At 37.8% G+C, this 19,402-nt stretch overlaps 1 protein-coding gene across 4 annotated transcripts in view; it reads left to right on the top strand.

Annotated features, from left to right (window-relative positions):
• Positions 1-454: 454 nt before the first annotated feature.
• LOC103474219 (voltage-gated inwardly rectifying potassium channel KCNH7-like) overlaps positions 455-19,402 on the top strand; it is a 61,849-nt gene continuing 42,901 nt past the window's right edge. For 2 of the 4 annotated variants that reach the window (XM_081615634.1, XM_008425061.3), the window contains exons 1-2: positions 457-1,213; positions 4,034-4,264. In XM_081615634.1, the coding sequence (XP_081471760.1) occupies positions 1,138-1,213; positions 4,034-4,264 (307 nt within the window). In that variant the 5' untranslated portion in view covers positions 457-1,137. Of the gene's footprint in view, positions 1,214-4,033; positions 4,265-19,402 lie in introns of all 4 variants that reach the window. The other 2 variants (XM_008425045.3, XM_008425051.3) reach the window with 2 other exon arrangements.

Below are 19,402 nucleotides of genomic sequence, written 5' to 3'. Positions count from 1 at the left end.
GTTGGTGTATTGTGAAAAATCCCAATAAAATAGATTTACATGTATGGTTCTGACATAAAAACATAGAAAAGTTTAAGGTTTCTGAATACTTTCGCAAATGATTCCACAACAAGCGCGACCAATGGGGAAAGTATTTTGAATATTTTTATTTGAATTGTTGCTGAAGCACTTTCTTATAAATATATAGAGAAAAAGAAACGGGCAAGGCTGTTTCAACATGGATACCAGAGGGGGAAAGTGAAACGCCCAGGCAGCACCATGGCCAGCGCCTCCGCGGCAGCTACGTTTAGTGGAAACCTCCATAACGCAGTCAGGATACTACGAAGAAATCATGAGTGGCCTTTTTTTTTTAAAAAAACACAAGAGCGCACGTCTAATTTTAATGACATACACCTGAGTGACGCCACTCCCCACCCTCTTCGACTGTTTGGCACGTGCTGTGCTCGTGACAGGTGCGCGAATCAAAAGTTGTGGCGTTATTTTAACCTCTCAGGTGTAAACCAATATAATTAGCAAGCAGTTTTGTTTTTTTTACCTCTCGTCAAAGTCCAGTATTTGTAAAGGTTAATTATATAAATTAAATAAGATAACTTGACTGAAACGTAACAGCGCTGCCGTAGTTGGTTTGCCTCTGCCTCTTTGTTCGCGCATCCCTTTTCTTCCTCGCAGTGTCGGTGCCATGCGTCAAGCCATTGGACTAATAGACCATCAGTCTTCCCATCACGACAGCACCCCCTCTCCACCCTCCAAGCGCCACGCGCACACACGCACGAGCTTTTCTCACGCGCCGCCACAAACGCTTGCAGCTCTAGCGAAGGAGCAGCGGTGAGATGTTGGTTCCGCCGCGACCCGCCGGCTCTTCCTTCCTTTCGGGCTTCTCCTCGGAGCGGAGCGCAGGGAGGGAAGCCTCTGCTATGCGTTCAGCCGGGGAGCTGAAATAAAAGAAGGGGGATTCGGTCGGGGCTGGATATCTGTTTATTTTTCCCATTGCGAGGATGACAGAGTGCTGACAAAGAAAACCGGGGGAGCCTTGCTGGCTTCGGTTTACACCCGCGAACTTAAAAGGCACGCGCTTAAAGCTCAGCCAAAGATTTTTCTTCATAAACATTTATTTTTGGGGGAGGGGGAAAGGGAACCATGCCTGTTCGGAGAGGTCATGTTGCGCCACAAAACACATTTCTAGGAGTGATTATTCGGAAATTCGAAGGACAAAGTGAGTACCTGTCCAATGTGGAGAGCTATGATGCTACCTTTTGTTTGTGAGAGAGCAATTCCTAACAGGAAATCGTTCAAAAGCCTAATTAAAATGTTTTATGCCAATTTCCCTTTTATTCTGTATGTTTTTGCTAAAATATAAAGTTGTGTATAAATCCTCCATCTTATTGCAGCATTATCTCTGAAACATATTTTTTAAAAATGTAACCCTTTAAATTGGAGCACATTAGTTCAGAGGGCTGGGAGGGAAATCCCACGTTAAGCAAATGTTTTTTTTTCCTCTGTAGCATTAATCCTTTTAACAATTGCCCAGATTTTATTCTTTCTGCAGTTCAATGCAGAAGAATGTTTCTTTTTTTTTTCTTGTTTTGTTGCACTTTATTGTTTTGGCTATCCAAAAATGTTAATATCAAAGACAACTGGGACAAAAAGCAGTTCATAAAGGAATGGTAAAAATCTATCCAAATCATGGTAAAATATCTACCCAAATCAACCTGACCCAATGGGGAAAAATATCTTGTAAAATCAAGAATCAAATGTTTTTACGTTTTTTTTTAGAGAACGCATCACTAGCCACACCCGGCAGTGACCATGTTAGACCTGTACAATTAAGAAATCACTTTACTGGAACCATTCTGAAAGCATGAAGTAGGCAGTCTGAAGAAATAATAAATGCATCCATCTGAAAAGGGTTCCAAAGCTATTTCTAAGGTTTTAATCTACAGAGAAAATCTGAAACATTAGTGAATTGCATCAGGTGTAACCGACTGCTGACATGACTTAATGAGTTCATCAATGATTTAACGAGGTCACAAACATCTAAACCACTGACAGCCTCAATAAGGTGACTCAGTGCTATCTACTGGGTTTGTTTAGGCTTCAATTAACTGAACTTGACTTCGTTCCTGGATATGATCAGCTGGAATGTACAATATGTACTTAACTTTGAATCCGATTGCGTTTTTTTTTTTTTTTTTAGATGTGTTGAGAATTGGCTCTATATATTAATAAACTGAATTGAATTTAGATTTGTATACAACATTTAACAATCAGAAGCAGGCTGCAAAACAAACTGGCATTTAAAGGAGATTTGCAAAGGCTGAAACCAATACACACCAAAAATAATACAAAGTCCTATATCAGGCTATACTTTACAAAGGTATAGTATATATATTCTATATATACTATATAGTATAAAATTAAAAGCACGAAAGAATGAAACCCCAAACTGGGTTCTAGCAGTATGATGATCTGGGGCTGCTTCAGGACATGGATGACTTGCTGTATGATTTTTTGCTCTCAAGCAAAACTTCCTGAAAGGCCATACCTAGTCGTCAGTTTGTGACCTCAGGTCTGCCTAAAACCTAGCTTCAGGGGCACTCTTACTGTTTCACAAAAAGAAGAGTTCCCTTGGGCCAACCCAGAACCCAGAAGAGGTTTATACATCTCTTCAGGACTAGCAGCACATCAGGATCTCCCACAATGAGTTTGTGCTCAAAGACAAAATATGATGCTGAACTAGGCTGGAGAGATTTTTAATAAGCTCAGCATAAGTTCCACCTAAAGTCTCATTGACTTCGCTCTACAGAAAGGGCATTTTTTTTAATCCCCCAAACAATGATGTAAGATTAATTTAGCTTTCCTAAATGTTGATCCATTTGTCACAGCTCTAGTTGTTTTATTGCTCTTAATGTAGCTATGGACAAGTTTAGACAGATGAGGTTAAATGCACGTTCATTTGGGTTAAATTATTTTTACACACTAGAACAACAGAGTTGTGTAATAGCAAATAAAATTGACCAGACACAATTACTTTTGTTTTTCAGAGATGAGAGTGCCAAACATTGTGGCTACATAACCAACAAAGTCATGTTGTTAATGTCTTAGACTTTCTAATAACAACCCAGATCCTTCTGTAATTCTAGTGAAGTCCAAAGGAGAAGCTCTGCTTAAGATGAGCATGCTTTAAATGTTTTAGCTTTAAGATTAGATTATCAGATTTTTTGCTAAATTAAATTTGAAGTAGGTTTATGAAAGAATAGGAATATCAGTGATCCTTCATGTTTTTGCTGGATACATTTAACTATGTTCAATATCGTTAAATATTTTCTGCATTTGGTCAACTTGGGGATACAATGAAAGATATAACATATAATGGGGAAAAAAAATAAATGCATTCACTGTTTTTACACTCAAAAGTGACTAAAATAGATAAGTAAATAGATAAAAGGTATTTAACTCTACATACCTGAAACCAATTTTTGTAAAAGTTGTACATTAATAGATCATGTCTTGAAATTTTAGAGCAAATCTAGCGTTTTGGAATGGTTTGTTGATGGATTGTAAAATGGAGCAGAATACCAGTTTTGCTTTACCATTTTCAGGTTTTCAGATAAAATGACAAGACTTAATGTATATATTGTGAGAAACAATTTTAAACATCGGCATAAAAATATTAAGGAGATACAAAAAAAATCTGCAAACAAGCCACAAAATATTGACTAACCTCAAAAAACAAGCAGTTACTCAGACATCTCGGACAAATAACATATTGGAAAAATAAAATTCATAAATGACTGAAATTAGTTTTCCCGTCTGCTCATTTCATATTTTGATAAGAATGTCTGAACAGGCCAGAACATTTTTAGGAGTTACCATCCACAACATAAAGCAAAATTAATCTCCTAGTTTCACAAAAGCGCGTCGCACATTCTCACTCATAATGTTTGCCGTCTTAATAACTGTGCCGCCACTGTCTTTGTCCATTCCCACAGCAATAAGCTTAACACACACTCTCTTCTCCTCCGCAACGTTCCAGATAAGAAATTCCTCATCGCCAATGCCCGCGTGCAGAACTGCGCCATCATCTACTGCAACGACGGCTTCTGCGAGATGACGGGCTTCTCCCGGCCGGACGTCATGCAGAGGCCGTGCACATGCGACTTCCTGCACGGCCAGTTCACCAGCCGGCACGCCGTGGCCCAGGTGGCCCAGGCTCTCCTGGGCTCCGAAGAGCGCAAGGTGGAGATCACCTACCACCGCAAGGACGGTGAGTTTGCCGGTCGGGACGCGGCGGTGGTTTTCTTTCTGCTTTCAGGAGACCGTCATCTCTGCCCACTTAGAACATGGAAGCTGTTCATTAGCTCCATCAGGATGGGCCACTTTAGGAAGGATGCAGACCGATGCGAACACGCTGAGGCCTCTGATCTAATCATCCCCCACATTTTTACAAAGCATTCCGAGCACAGAGGTATCGAATAACTCACTGTGCTGCTCATGGTTTCCTGCTGGAAGTTGTCAGAGGTTAAAACCACAGCCTGCGACTCTGTTTTAGCCGTACTTTAGATAATCTGATGTGCATATGGTGCTCGTGAATAGCAAGTGCAGATCATGACTTGCGTGACAGCTGGTATTGTCTTAGTATGTGACGGGAGCGAAAGTTTAGCTGATTCAGGGATGGTGTGTGACCTGTAGCGACAGCGTCTGTGTCCTGGTAATTAGCTCTCCTCGTGTAACGTTTTGGTGGCGTCAGTCTGGTGCAGGGCAGAGAAACCCCCCAAACATACACAACCAAACCAGAAGTTTACATACACTATATTGAAAAAAAAAAAAGACATGCAATTTTTCCACACTGTCTGATGTGAAATCAGTAACATTTTTCCACTATAGGCTAACTACAATAAGCAATTTTTTTTCCTATTTGCCAAATGCCAGAAAAATGAGAGCTTTTTAACATTTTATTTATTACTTTCTTCAAAGTTAAAAGTTTAAATACATTTCACTAGTTTTTGGTACCGTTGCCCTTAAACCGTATGTCTTGGGGCAATAGTTGACCTAAAACAGGAAAACGTTATTCTGATTATGTCTTTTTATATAGTGTATGTAAACTTCTGGTTTCAACTGTATTATTATAAATATTTTTGCAGGTCATGTATGATTTGTGATTCCCTAAAGTTATCACTTCATCAGAAAAATGCAGTAAAATAGTCAATTAGTTCTAATTGTGTATATTTTTATTGATTGTATTAATGGAGCAGTGGTGGAGTTCTGGCAATCCTGATAAAAAATAGCTAAAACACTGGAGTGATGCTGAATTGTTTCAGTTTTGTCAGCAGTATTTTACTGTGCAACAATTTTAGACAAATTTGTTATCCTAAATCTGTTGTTTATTGAATATTAAACAGCAGTTAGAAAATGTTTGTGAAGGGAAAGATTTTTCTGTCAGCAACAGAAAAATTAGTTTCTCCAACATCATCAGTCTCAAGATTTTTCCTCATTGTAGCCACGGATATGGATGGATATCTAATGAAGCCTGTAATGTTTACGAAGTCTCAGTCCAGCACCTGCATTGATTACTGTGAACTACTGCAGATTTCATATCAGTATTTATTTTGCCACTGCTTCATTCGTCATACAGTTCCTCACTGAACTGTTTATACTCCTTGAACTTTTTAAAGTTACGGCTGCAAACTTTGATGTATTTTAATCAGATTTCATGTGAAAGAGTAAAAATAAAAAATGTAGTGTGTATTTATGAAGTGGAAGGGGAGCCACATGTACATTTCAGCTAGAGTGAACCTACCCCAACATTTCAGCTTTTCCACATCAACCAACAATTAAAACCCCATTCTCGTCAAAAACTAACTAAATGCGTTTTTTCATCTGTAAGTCGGTGCCGTTTTCAGGCTGGTTTAACAGAACGCAGGGAATAAGAAAGAGGGTAGGATTGAAAAAGCTGCTCCAAATGATTGTGTCCCTGGAGACGGAGCTGGGGGTCAAAGGTTGAGAGGGGCCGATACAGTAATGCTGGGGGGGATGGGTTGTGATATATGTGGCTTTATGTTTTGTTCAGAAATTTGTTCTTTTAGTCTGAACCTTTTCAGAACACATCAATAAAGTCTCATTTGTATCTTTGATAAACTTTTGACTTATCTGCTAGAAATGTAACCTCACCTCAGCATTTCTAAATATCCTGCAATATCACCAAAAAATGAAATTCTACAATATTGTTTTGTAGTAATTAAGCAAACAATAATGTAATTTGTGACGATAATACATCTTATATGATCACGGGAAAAACTTTTAGCTCTTAGTTTTTAGTCTTTTAGGTTTAGCATGGAGACACGTTTATGTTCTTGGTGAGAGGAAGACATTCACATACGAGATGTTGAGGTATGTTACACACTCTTTGATGTGAAAGTTGTTACTGAGGGAAGGAGCCTCAACATTAGCTAGTTCCTATGATGTGATTTATGTATGATATGATATTTCACTGGATGTTGTTTCGAAGCCGGCTTTGTTGAAACTTTAAAGTGAAAGTCAGAGTCTGTGTTCTCTGCAGCAAATGCACCCAAAGTCTGCATTTAATAAAGCTAACTGTGCCAACTGTTAACCTCAAATGCTTTAGGCAGTTTCAAAATATCAATTCAAAAATATTTTGTTTCTGTTTTCAATTAGCAAAATCCACTTATGCAGTTGGTCGTGAGCCTTTTTTGCATCACAACTTTTCTTCTTTCCACTGAACTTTCCATCAACATGCCTGGACAGAGCTCCAAGTTTGTTAGTAGTAACCTTTACTATATACAGGTATGCATGTATGTTGGGGAATAATTTAAGTACTGTTTACTTGCATTACTGCGGAAATAAGTTATTTTACGTATTAGACCAATTCAAAAAGTCTGGTTTTCCCTCTTTTTTGATTTTTATTTTTGTCAGTATATACATTCAGTTGAAACTAAGCAACACTTAGAGCAGATTCAGCTACATTTGTCCTAACTGTGGCAGGTTTGTCTCTTCCAAAAAGTTCAGCCTTAGTCAATCTGCTGAACAAACAGCATTAATGAGGACACAGAGACCCTCATGCTGCATAAAGCTGGAGCACAGTTGCATTGGACAGAGTGGCTGCTCTACAGGGACCTTGAATAAAGAGTTAGATGGAACCCGACTGTCAGACCTTGCCACAGGGGAAAACATTTCTTTCTCATTCTTGCTCCTCTGCCCCTAATTACCTCGGTTCTGTGGTTGTACCTGATCCACAGCTTCACCATGGAGGGTCACTTACTCGTTTCTGAACCCTACAATTGATTTTTTTATATAAAAAAAAAAACAAAGCCCTTATTGTTCATTGAAGTGAGAAACTACTGTGGAATCAAAAGACAAGACTACCTGGTGTTAGAAACAGCACCCTCAACAGCTTTTCTGGAAGGAGTTTCAGATTCTCCCTCCGCCCCCCCAGTCAATCGGTTCCTGTTTTACAGCTTGAGTTTGTGTGCAGCATCCTGACTCCTCTCCTCACCGTGAACCGTGGGATTGCCTGTGAGGCAATTTTTTTCTTCTTCTTCTTAATCCCCTGACTCAAGTTGAGCAGAGGCCGTTCCCGCTGTCCTTTATGGCCCTTCAAGGAGATTGTGCTTGTCAGCATGATCTCAGGCTCATTCTGAATGCTGAATGATTCGCACCTTCGCCGATGCAGCTTCCGGTCCGTTTGTCCTCCAGGACAAGGAGCGGCTGCTGGAGAGCCTCAAGTTTTTACGTTTTCTTCCCTCGCTTTACGAGTGTGCTCTTAGATTTGTTTCTACCCTGCAGTACATCGCCACAGCTTTCATATTTGACTTTTTACCCAAATAAAAGTGATGTTGTGGCTGAAACTTGACACACTGTTCAAGTTGAAGGGTGTGAATATTTTTTCAAGGTACTTTTAGACAGCGAGGGCCATCTGAAACCCAAGGAGATAATTAGTTTGTTGGCGTAATGAAGGTAAGGAACATAACTGAATGAAAACTCAATTACTCACAGTAACAGTTGTTATACTGTCACTGTTTATAATTATCTTTCACGTCAGAAGTTTAATTACTCTAAATAACTCTGTGCAGTCCTTTACGTTTTATTGTGTCGAGCAACAAAATTAAGGCATTTACATTCTATCTTTTGGTGGTTTAAGAAGATTCCAAGTAATTATGTTTTAGGTGGAATAATGAGATTTGTTTCTGATTATCCCCAAGTCAGACAGAAATCACAGTCACATGGAGCATTGGTAATGATTCTTGTGCAATAATTTGGCAAAAAAGCAACATTTAGATTTACAAAATGTGATTTTCTTCCCATTCAAACTAATGTGAATGATTAGCAAGTACAGTCATTTAGGCTACAGGAGGTTCTTAGCTTTAAATGGGTCTGGTGCTAAAATAATTGATGGTGTTTTCACACCTGATTGTCCAGTAGACTCGATTTGATTGGCAGTTCACTTTTGCCCTGCAAAACAAAACCTTTAAAAACCCTGTTCACTTCCTCACCTGTGGGGGCGCTGCATCAAGAACCACTGAAGTAAATGACTGGAAAACCTCTGAAGAAGGCATGAGCGCAACTTATTTCTTCACAAAATATAAATTTAATTAAAGTACAGTCAGATTGTGGCAGTGGTAGAATTTCCTTTTCGTTTTTGATAAAAAAAAAAAAAAAGAAGCCTGAAGCTATTTCTAACGCTTGCTCCAGACACACACATCTGTTTGTGTTGCATTTACCCAGAATACCCTGTGCTTTTGTTTGCTTCTTGCTTTTGGAGCAGCTTCTGGTCTGCTTGTCATCCACATATGCACTTGAACTGCATCAGATTTCACTTCTACCAAACCCAAGACTGAGGTTTGTAGGCAGAGTTAGATTTTTTATTTTTTTTTTTTTTTGGTACACATCAGAGTTAAATTGCACATCGTCATCAAAACAAACTGGACTTTCTAGGCAAACAAACTACTAGTAGATTATTATTGATTTTCTGCAGGCACATTAGGCATTACTCCAAAGTGAACAGCTAGATTTTTTTCTGCATCTACCTCTTAGACATTATAGCTGCATTAATAAAAATCTTTTGTACAATTCCCAGCAGACTGTTTTCATATAAAAGAAGGCCTTCTTCACAGCCAATCAACCGTAAAAGCCTGATTTGTGAAGTGCTGCGCTAATGGATACATAGGAGCCCATCTGTTACTGTCACAACAAATGGTCTTAATGGATAGGTAAATGGGGTATTTTTGTCATTTCTATTTAACAAAAAAGAGGAAAACATTAGAAGCGCTGATGTGTTCTGGCGTGTGGTAAACTGCTCATAGTGATGGACAAAAAAGCACAGATCTGAGTTGATAAAAACACTCAATGTTACTGATTGTGAAAACCTTAAAAGGTTTGGGAAGCCATGTTTAAAGATAAATATTCTACAACACAATCCTACAGGATATGTTGCCGTCCAGTCATAAACAACCTTCGGTTTCTTTAGAGATTACATTAAGCGCAAAATAAATAACCTCTATTAAAACATATATGTATTTAGTGGTGATTATTTTATGAAAATCAGCACATACTTACTTCTCCTATATACATATATATTTTTTTAAATATCCTAGCAGAATTTATCCATTCATTTCCTAAAGGCAATGTTTCAGCCATGAGTCTGACACGCTGTGAAAGCTCTGAGCTGCAAATGGAAAACAATGCTGAAAATGTCACACTACAAATAGATTATAGTTTCTTGTGACTCGTCGATCCTCACTGAGATTTAAAGACCTTCTCCTTTGTGTTTGAAATGTGTTGGACAAATGTCTCAATTTCAGCTGGTTATGAATATTCGATGCCTCTAAACAAGCTTTTACTTCAACAGCTTTTACAAGATTGTGTCACTTTTATAGCTGTTGCTCAAATACGTAAAAAAAAATATGAGCAAGACTGAATTGTGTACATTCATTCTGGGCAGCAGCCTGATTCTAGTTTACAGTAATGGACGATCTTTTTTTAAACTTCACTTGCCGCCATGAGCAAACTGTACAAACAAGATTCTCTATAAAAATTAACAGAATTGTTGTTTTAATGTTTATACTGCTTAAAAACCTTCCTCTTTAAACTCCTGTTTACTTCTTCCAAGGACGGGTTCAGGATTTTTTCATTCTTCAACCTTAGCCTTGGGCTGTCATTGCTTCTCCAAAGACTCCGGGTAGACAAGCATGGCTAAGGAACTGATTGTATTTCACACATTATTCTTCTTCCAGCAACATTGTGCAGACGTGTTAACGAGGCGCTAACTAGGAAGCAGATTTAAAATAGAATCACCTGTTAGCCATCTCTCTCCATCAGTTAGCTAATCCTCTGTATAGGACAAGCCATTTGTTTGATAGAGAAATGAGCTCATTTGTTTAGACTCACTTTCTAGGTTACTTAGATAATGTCATCATCTCTTAAAGAGCCGTTCTGCTTGTTGCCGTGCTTATACTTTATGATGAACTTGCTTAACTTGCTTTAGAATATTAGCAACTACTGCAGAGAGGGTAATCTTCCCTACAGGAAGCCAGACACAATGAGGAGTGATGGAACAGCTCAGGTTGTTTGCCGGATGTAGTTCTGAGTTGATGTGGCTCCGAAATAGGAAACATGCTGAGTAAAAACCAGTTCTTGTAGATGCACTGCTGCACACACGAGATAAGCTCTTTTTTTAGCCTGCAGTGCCCTTCATTTTGTCACATTTAGCTTTGGTCAGAAGCCCTCATTATGTACCTGAGCTCACAACACTAATAGCATAAATATTGTTGCATCAGTTGCATTAATTATTCCCTCCTCACACATCTGCAAGTCTACTTTCAGTACTGTAAGATCAAATTATTAAGGAATATAGCACTTACGCATTGCCTTCCTACACATCTGTCACTGTACAATAAGTATTTTGATTGGTGAAATCGTAATGTTTTTGCTGTGATCTTGCTGGAAACACACCACAGGTATGAAAGTACACACTCGTAGTGTTTATATGAAGCATTCACAGCAGATAGAAACAAAAATGTTAGACAGCATTGTGCTGTGTTGTGCTAATTAACCTTTCCAGTTTAGCATAATCTCTGATAATGTGTTACATGAGAACTGTGTTACTGTTTACAGCGAGGTGGAAGCTTTTGAAAAGCACATGTGCGTTTAATGACATGCCAAAATTACAGTGCCATCTAATGGCCTGGCATGACAACTACAGCTGACTCAAGGTGTGTTGCTATTTTTTTTTTGTTTGTTTTACCCCAATCAACATCCAAAAATACCAGCAGTTTCCAGGCAGCGATATCGTGTAAACATAGTCTCAGACTGCCACATACTCTTTGGACGTGTCACAAAGATTATTTATACTTTACATATCCTCTGTTGCTATTACTGAACTTAGTGCTACTCAAATGTCACAGTAATTACCCCACTTTAACCTCATGCTACGCTATGTAGGTGCTCTGTCTGCACGTTGGCAAGTAATTAATCTATCTAATAATTATTTGACCTATATGGGGCACAGAAAGAGAGTTTAACTGTCGTCCTCAAATGGTCAATGGATCCTCTATGAAAAATATATCAAAGACGAGACTAACACAATTTTGTAGTGTTTATCCCAATAAACACACAATACAATATTCATACCTTCCAAAGAGTTAATTTTTTGTCTTACTAGTCCACAGAAGAGTCCTTCAGCCGTTGTTGGGAAATGTGAGACAGGCTTTTCACTCCACAGTTCTCACCTCATGATTCTGACTAAATGCCATTTTGTGTCATTTTTCTTCTACTGTTGAATCGTCAACATTGAACTAAACTGAGGCAAGTGTAGGCTGCAGTGCTTCAGATGCTGTTCTGGGTTCCTGTGTGACCTCCTGGATGAGTTGTTGAGACTCTCTTGCAGTAATTCTGTAAGACTGACATTGTAGAAAGTTCAAGACTGTTCTGCTTTCAAATTCAAATTCAAAAATATACTTTATTAATCTCAAAGGGAAATTAAATTTCTCTATTTCTATATAATGGCTGATTTAAATTTCTTTGAATTGTGTTGCTTTTTGAAGCGTTTTACCATTCTTCAGATTGTCGGGCAGGTTCTATTAAAGTGATTTCTTGATTCTACAAGCATTCATCTTTAAATGTGTGTTTGAGGAACAAATAAACAGATTACAGTAAAGTGCAATGAGAAATGAGATCTGGCTGAATATGAGCTGTTGTTCCCACAGAGCTGCTTCTGAATAAATAAGCCTGCATCTGTACACAAAATTCTCTCTCTCAACAGACTAAAACGACTATTGCGTTTTTGTTTTTGGGCCCAAATGCAGCAAGTTATTCATGAATGTTGAGGAGATGCTTGGAATAAGAGTCACCAGCTCTTGTGAGCCACAGAAAAGGTGGATTAATTAGCAAGACGACACCGCGTGTGTGTGTATGTGCGTAACGCCTCTCAATGAGTCTGCTTTGTGGCTTTTCATGTGCTGTTCACAATTACAAATCTTTGTAAAACACAGAAATGAATCTCTGTGTGAACCTGAACGGTTTAGAAGCATTCTGAGAATGTGGCAACACGAGTTGTGCTTGCTTATGAACACCTCCCTGTCTGTCACTCCATCACTTCTCAATCCCTGCACAGTCTTTCTGTGCAGTCCAGCATAGTGTTGTCCTGGCAACCACTGCATCTTTGGAGCTCTCTTGCATTCCCCCCTGTTTTCCTACAATTCAGGCTCAAATAAGGAGAGCAGAAAAATGACCGGTTTAAGCAAGGCAGCAAAACCTAATTTTCAACATAAAGATGTTCTTAACTGAAGATTAAAATATAGACGAATAATCTCATAATTTAAAAATATAGTCAGATTTTATTTTTTTTATTTACTACACTTAAGCATTACAAATTGTGCTCAATTGTTAGAACTTCTATTGATCAGACTGCAGTAGGACTCTGCCAATATTTTCTTATTCAAGAATTGAATATTGAATATGAGATTTTATTCACAAAAACGTAAACAAGTTGGGGTTTTTTTATGGGATTTAATGGTTTACAGACTATAACTGTGTAACGTGGCATATTTTCTCACATTTTAACCTCAACTTGTAGCCATCAGATCTTTGACAGCTGAAGCTTAACGCCGCCTGTGAATAATGTAGGCCACCCTGAAGTTGCATCTATGGATTAAACTCACACACTCTGCCATTATCTGATGATATTACACCAACTAGAGTGTAAACAGTCTGACAGCTCCCTCCCCCACCCTGCTCTGGCTCAGTTTCCTAACACACCCACCCGGCTATATGACACCAGCTCCATGCAAGTAAGACGCCATTCACTTAGTCGGTGTGTGTCATGTGACTTGCATTATGTCTGCCTACTCTCATTCACAGATTGGATATGAAAAAAGGGATGAGCAGACATTCACATTTTCCCCTTCCCCCCGTCAGTCTCATTCATTGATTAGATCACACACCGCTTTGTTTTCATTTGAGAGATTTCGCAATCCTGCACAGAGATTTGCAAAACTATGCACTCTAATAAAGTTCTTTTTTCACTTTTTTCATCACTCCTAAATGTTGAAGATGATAAATTTTTAAATCAAAACCGAGTACACGCGAAATGCCATTTTTTTGTAATTTAAATTATTGAATTTCTATATTTGGAACATAAACACATATTTTAAAAATACACATAAAAAAGTGTCACTGCTTCCCCCGTCCCCATACAAAAAATAAAATTATACAGTAAACTCTCTATCTTATGATTTAATAAAGGACATTAATATCTGATTTGTTTTCACCCCAGCAACTAACATTTGAAATAGTCTCTGTCATGACTTTCATCCATTCTTTGAATTTTTTTTCCCAAATTTACAATGATCTCCATCAGAACAGGAAACACCAGGAGACATTCCCAAAAAATATAAAGAAAATGATCATTGTCTTTGCCACATTTCCAGGATTTATCCTGCAGTAGACCCATCCTCAATATCTTTGATGGGCTTTATTAATACCGGTGTACAATATGACATTTTTTAAAAGGTTGTATTAAGGGAAAAAGCTTCCCAAAACCAACCTGAACCTGAAAAAAAAAGAAAAAAAGTAATGTCCTTCTACACTTAATAAAGGGGTATGATACCCTGCCATCAATCAAAATCGGATTTTTTTTCACTAATAAAATTATACCTGTTTGTATTCATACAGTTTCTGAAATATATATATTTTTTGATGACCTGAAACATGTAAGAATGGCAAAAAGCAACAACAATAGTATGGAGAAAATTACTTTTTTTTTTTTTTTTTTTTACAGCCCCTGATATTGTTGGTATTTATGATGTTGCTGCCCACTAGTCTGTTTGACTGTTTAAATCTGATGAGTCGAGCAACATGGGAAATCCTACGCACAGAAAGTAGGCCCTCTAGAGCTACCGTCTGCTAAATGCCAGGCCAAGATCAGCACTCTGCTGCGCCACAGGCAAAGCTTTGATGGAGACTGATTCAACAGACGCTCAGTCAGAAAAGACAGCCTCTGGTTTAACATAAAAAGATATTACAACCAACCACCAACATTTTCACATTGTGAAAGCATTAAATCTCAATGAATTAATATGTTTGTTGACCTTTAGGAGACTGATATGTATAGTTTTTTTTAAACAAGAATATCCAAAGTGGTTTTCAGGAAAACAACGGTAAAGAAAATGACAAACAGAAAACAGACTAACATGCAAACTTAAAGCAATTGAATAGCTAAGACATGACTAAAACTGAAAACCCTTAAATTTTTTTACAGACATACAATTGTGTAACGTACTGAAAATGAAAGTATGCAACATTTTTTCTGTCTTGTGGCAAGAAATGTGTTGTTGCCATGTTAAAAATATTGTAGGCAGATTTAGTTACATCTTGGAATCACAATCCCATTGTTGTTTCTATTGTTTCTATATTATGTGGCGACAAACTAATATAAAGTTGTCCATCGTCAGTATATGTATAGTAAGAGATGCTGTCTGAGCTACAGGGTTTGTGTAGATTTTGAATAACAGTTGCCATTGAGGATCTTTCCTTGTGATCTTTATTTTAGCTGCAGTTGAACAACATTCCACCCAATAAATAGCCATAAAAGGACACGAAAGGTTATAAATAATAAGTTAGATAAACATATGAGCAGATCTGGTTCTGGTAATTTTTTGGACTTAAACTAAAACTGCTGTAATACCTGTACTCTACTCCAAGTCTAGTGTGGTTCATGACTGACATTGAGGTTTAAAAAAGCAACTAAAAAAGTTTTTTTTTTAATAAAAGCAACTGTGTTGAGTTGAATTTGGTTAGCTGAACAAGGTAAATGAAAAATGTGCGTCTTGTAGCTTCTTTCCGTAAACAAAAAAAATCTGTACAAAACTACCTCTGAGTTCAGTTATTTCCTTTTAGAAGATTATATCTCTTTTTTCTTAGACTAATTATCTGTTGCTCGTAGCAGAATAATTTCTTTCAGCTTCGCACAGACACTTGGTGACTTACTAGTTATTTTCAATGAGCCATCGTACAGTTTTTATTTCCAGTGCGCTGCAAGGCCTTATTACTCATGAACTAAAGTAGTTTCTCACCCTCTGTCAGCAGAAGTGTCTGACTCAGACACATGCTGACACAGGGTCAGAGAGCGAGCTGAAGAAGTTGATTTGATGACAATTAACCTCAGCAGGCTGCGGAGGCTGAACACTTCACAGACAGAAAGAGAGAGAGAGGCGGATTAGGAAAGAAGGTGAGAGATGTCACTATAACACCTCAAAGTGCAACAGCTCTATTCTGCTGGAGGCACAGCTCACACCAGTATCAGTCATTTAGAATGTCTTACTCATACCTAAACAGTCATAGTGTCTATTAGTGTAGATCATAAAACCCCCGGCTGCAGTTTCAAATTATTGTGACTGCCATGTTCCTGCCAAGATTTCCCCCAAATCCCTACTGTCAACATTCCCAAATATCATTATCTCGCATCACTGGAAGACACGGCCAGTCAGCAATGTTACACTCATCTGTGTGTGTGAGAGGGAGTGTGAAGGAAAAGGAAGCAATGCGAAGGATATGTTACAGTGGTGCGAAAAAGTGTTTTCCCCCCTTCCTGATTTCCAATGTTTTTAAAGTTTCTCACACGCATTTCAGAACATCAAACTAATTTAAATATCAGTCAAAGACAACACAAGTAAACACAAAATGCAGTTTTTAAATGAAGACGTTTAGGTGAAAGAAGAAAAAAATCCAAACCTGTGTGATTAAAATGATTGCTCCCTAAAGCTAGTAACTTGTTGGGCCAGCCTTGGCAGCAACAAAGTAAATCAAGCGTTTGCGATAACTTAGCCCAATTATTTCTGCAGAATTGGAGGGTTTTCCAGCATAAAAAGCCTGTTTAACAAGTTGGTTTCAACTTGAGGTCACGGACTGATGGCCGGACATTCTCCTTCAAGAGGGTTTGGTTCCTTTTTTCTCAACAAGTCTATCAAGTCCTGAATCAGAAAAAATAGTCTCAAACCATCATGTTTCAAAATTTATATGATGATCGTTTTCTGAAATGTTGTTACTTTTATAACAGACAAAATGGGAGCCACACCTATTGTCTTGTCAATTTGCAAAGTCTTTGGGAACTCATGGTGTGTCCTGGAAAAATTAATACGAGCCTTAATATTATTTTTGCCCAGTCTTTCTTATGAACTCTGACCTTAAATGAGACAAGTGCAGCTTTTTGGATGATGTTTTGGGATCTTTTACGTCCTGTTGGATGAGTCGATGCTGCAGTCTTGGGGTAACTTTGGCCATCCTTGGAAGGTTCATCACTGTTTTATGTTTTGTCCATTTGTGGATAATGACACTGACACCGAGTCCCAAAGCTTATGAAATTGCTTAGTAAACCATTTCCAGCATCTTGAAACCCTGAGCTCCATTCCCCATGCCAACTGTGAGCACACACTGTAATGGCCAATAAGTCTTCTTCCAGCAGTTATTTAAGTTTGCTTAATGCAGAGTGTAATCTTGATAGTTCTGTGCACACAGATACCAAATAAATTGAGAGATTTTTGAACCTGATTAAGTACAAAATGTCTATTTGTAGAATTGTCACACCAAAACAAAACAGGATTCTGATTAAGATTTTAACAACGTAGGGTTTTTTTTTTTTTTCAATTGAATATATTTTTCCAAAACAAAGTAATCTGTTTATGTTTGTTAAATCTGTTTGTTAGGTTTTGGTTAATGCAGCTGAGCTGACTGAAGTGATGTTTTCTTGGTAAACTGAATGAGTAATTACAGGGTAGGTTCACCTGAAACAGTTTTGTTGTTTCATTTATAGTGCTTTTCATTAATTCAACAGGCCTGGAGCAAGCAGCAGAGACGACCTGTTTGTTCAGACGGGGAGATTTAATTTTGTTTCACCGATGCAGCGTGAATTCAAACAAAGCTGGCCGTTCTCAATAGGACATATTTACAATTTGGAATTTACTCAGCAAACATAATGAAATGTAAACAGCACATCCAGTTCTAATAACAGGTGTCATTATCCCTGACAGGTCATGTTGACACAATCCTGTCATTTTTGTTCCTTGTTTGAGTTTACTCAATAAGTTAATTTTGGAGTCAAACATGATTATTGACTGTTTTAATTTTTCAATATTAATTTGTGTTTAATACAAATACACTGATGAAGACAGCAGAATTTAACAAATCAAACTACTGTAACATCGCATACATTTTTAATTATGTAAATTTATTCTAATATTTTGGTGTGCAAGAACTTAGCTAAACTAAAGTATTAAGATGGTTTCCTCATTTATTTTGTCCGAATGGCTAACGGAGACGACATCTTCAACTAAATTACGATCAAGCAGTTTTGCTGATTATTTTTAGCTAATTATTTAATATTGCTTGTACTAATAAATATAATTAAATTTCAAGTAAATTGAAATTCTAATTTTTTAAATTTGTTTTAGTATACTCTGCTAGCAGTGAAGTGTGATTAAGGCGCATTAAATAAGATTTTCCAGTCCATAAAATCCAACCAGGATTTTACTGACGTGTTGGATGAAGAGTCATCACCTTCATTTTGATTTATCTGAATCTAAAATAGCTTCAAGTTGTGACATGTTTGCAATTATTGTATTGAATAATTATGATTTGTACCCAGTTAAATTTTAGCAACGCTGTGACTAGAATTTTATAATTGTGAAACATAAAACAATTGGATGTATTAGTTGACTTCATCAGTATTTAAAAAAAAATTTTTTTTTTTTGCACTATTTGATTCAGGGTTTGTCTTACTTCATTTTTTTCCTCCAAATTTAATTGAGCTCCACAATCTAAATTGAGACCGTCCCCAATCAGGGAGACTCATATTCTCATAAAACCGAGCCGTCTCATTAGCCAATAACTTGGTAAAAGGAAATGAAATGGTGAATCCTCAAGCTTAAAATGAGGCACCGCCATACTAGAGAGGAGTGAATGTAATCCCAGAGAGAGAGTGGGGCGGTGTGAGGGAAGTGAGATAATCGAGGAGGTGATTTTATGGTCATGGGCCTTGCTCCTTTTGTGTGTGTGGAGCCTGAACTGTAATTAAGACACAGCTCTGTGGGAACACTTGGCTACTGAAGTAACGTTGTCCTCGTCTCAACTTCGTCCCGCGCTCCAACAGTTGCATGGCTGTTAATCCTCACTCCAAGGTGATATTGGGGCCATGTAATGGAAAAGTGCAGGAACAATTGCTGCTTTTAAAATTGGATTCAATTAAATTACAGTTAAGGCCATATCCCCTACCCTCGTTAACTTAGTTTGTCCTGGAGTTTAACACTGTACTATACTACTTCACTGATGGCGTTAGCGCTGCTAGCATGTGTCTGTCTGTCTCATGGAGAAAATACTTCTATTTGGGAAAATGTTTATATCCATTTATATCAGTTTTGTCACAAATGAGTAGGCCTGTCACAATGCACTTTTCTGAATAAATTACCTCAGTAATTATTGTGATAAATGATAATATTGTTGTTTTGAAGCTATTTTCAAGTAATATATTGACAATGAAAGTTTACCCTCTTGAAGACTAATAAAGTTTAATTTTGTACAGAAAACTTAACACTGGAACTGGAAGCAGTATCCAAAATAAAACACAATAACCAAAAGCAATAAATGAAACATGCATGCCAGTTGCATTCATTTAAAGACAATAATCTTTGGTCTATGAGGATAACGGCTGACTCACCAAAGCACCTAACTGTCACGGAGTCAAAAGACGCGACCCTTCGCACTGCTTTGCTCCCAGAACTTCAAAGAGCTCATTGGCCCACTGCGATTTGGCATATTTAGTGTTTGCACTCAACGACACACTGTGCTGCCATCCTGCCGAGCCATCTGTGTAGCAACAGATTACCAGGTAGCCCCCGAT

This window comes from Poecilia reticulata, chromosome 2 (genome assembly GCF_904066995.2).
Source record: "Poecilia reticulata chromosome 2, P_reticulata-male-v2, whole genome shotgun sequence".
NCBI classification, from domain to species: domain Eukaryota; kingdom Metazoa; phylum Chordata; class Actinopteri; order Cyprinodontiformes; family Poeciliidae; genus Poecilia; species Poecilia reticulata.
The sequence above is the reverse complement of the archived record's forward strand: the minus strand, read 5'-3'. Positions and strand labels throughout refer to the sequence as shown.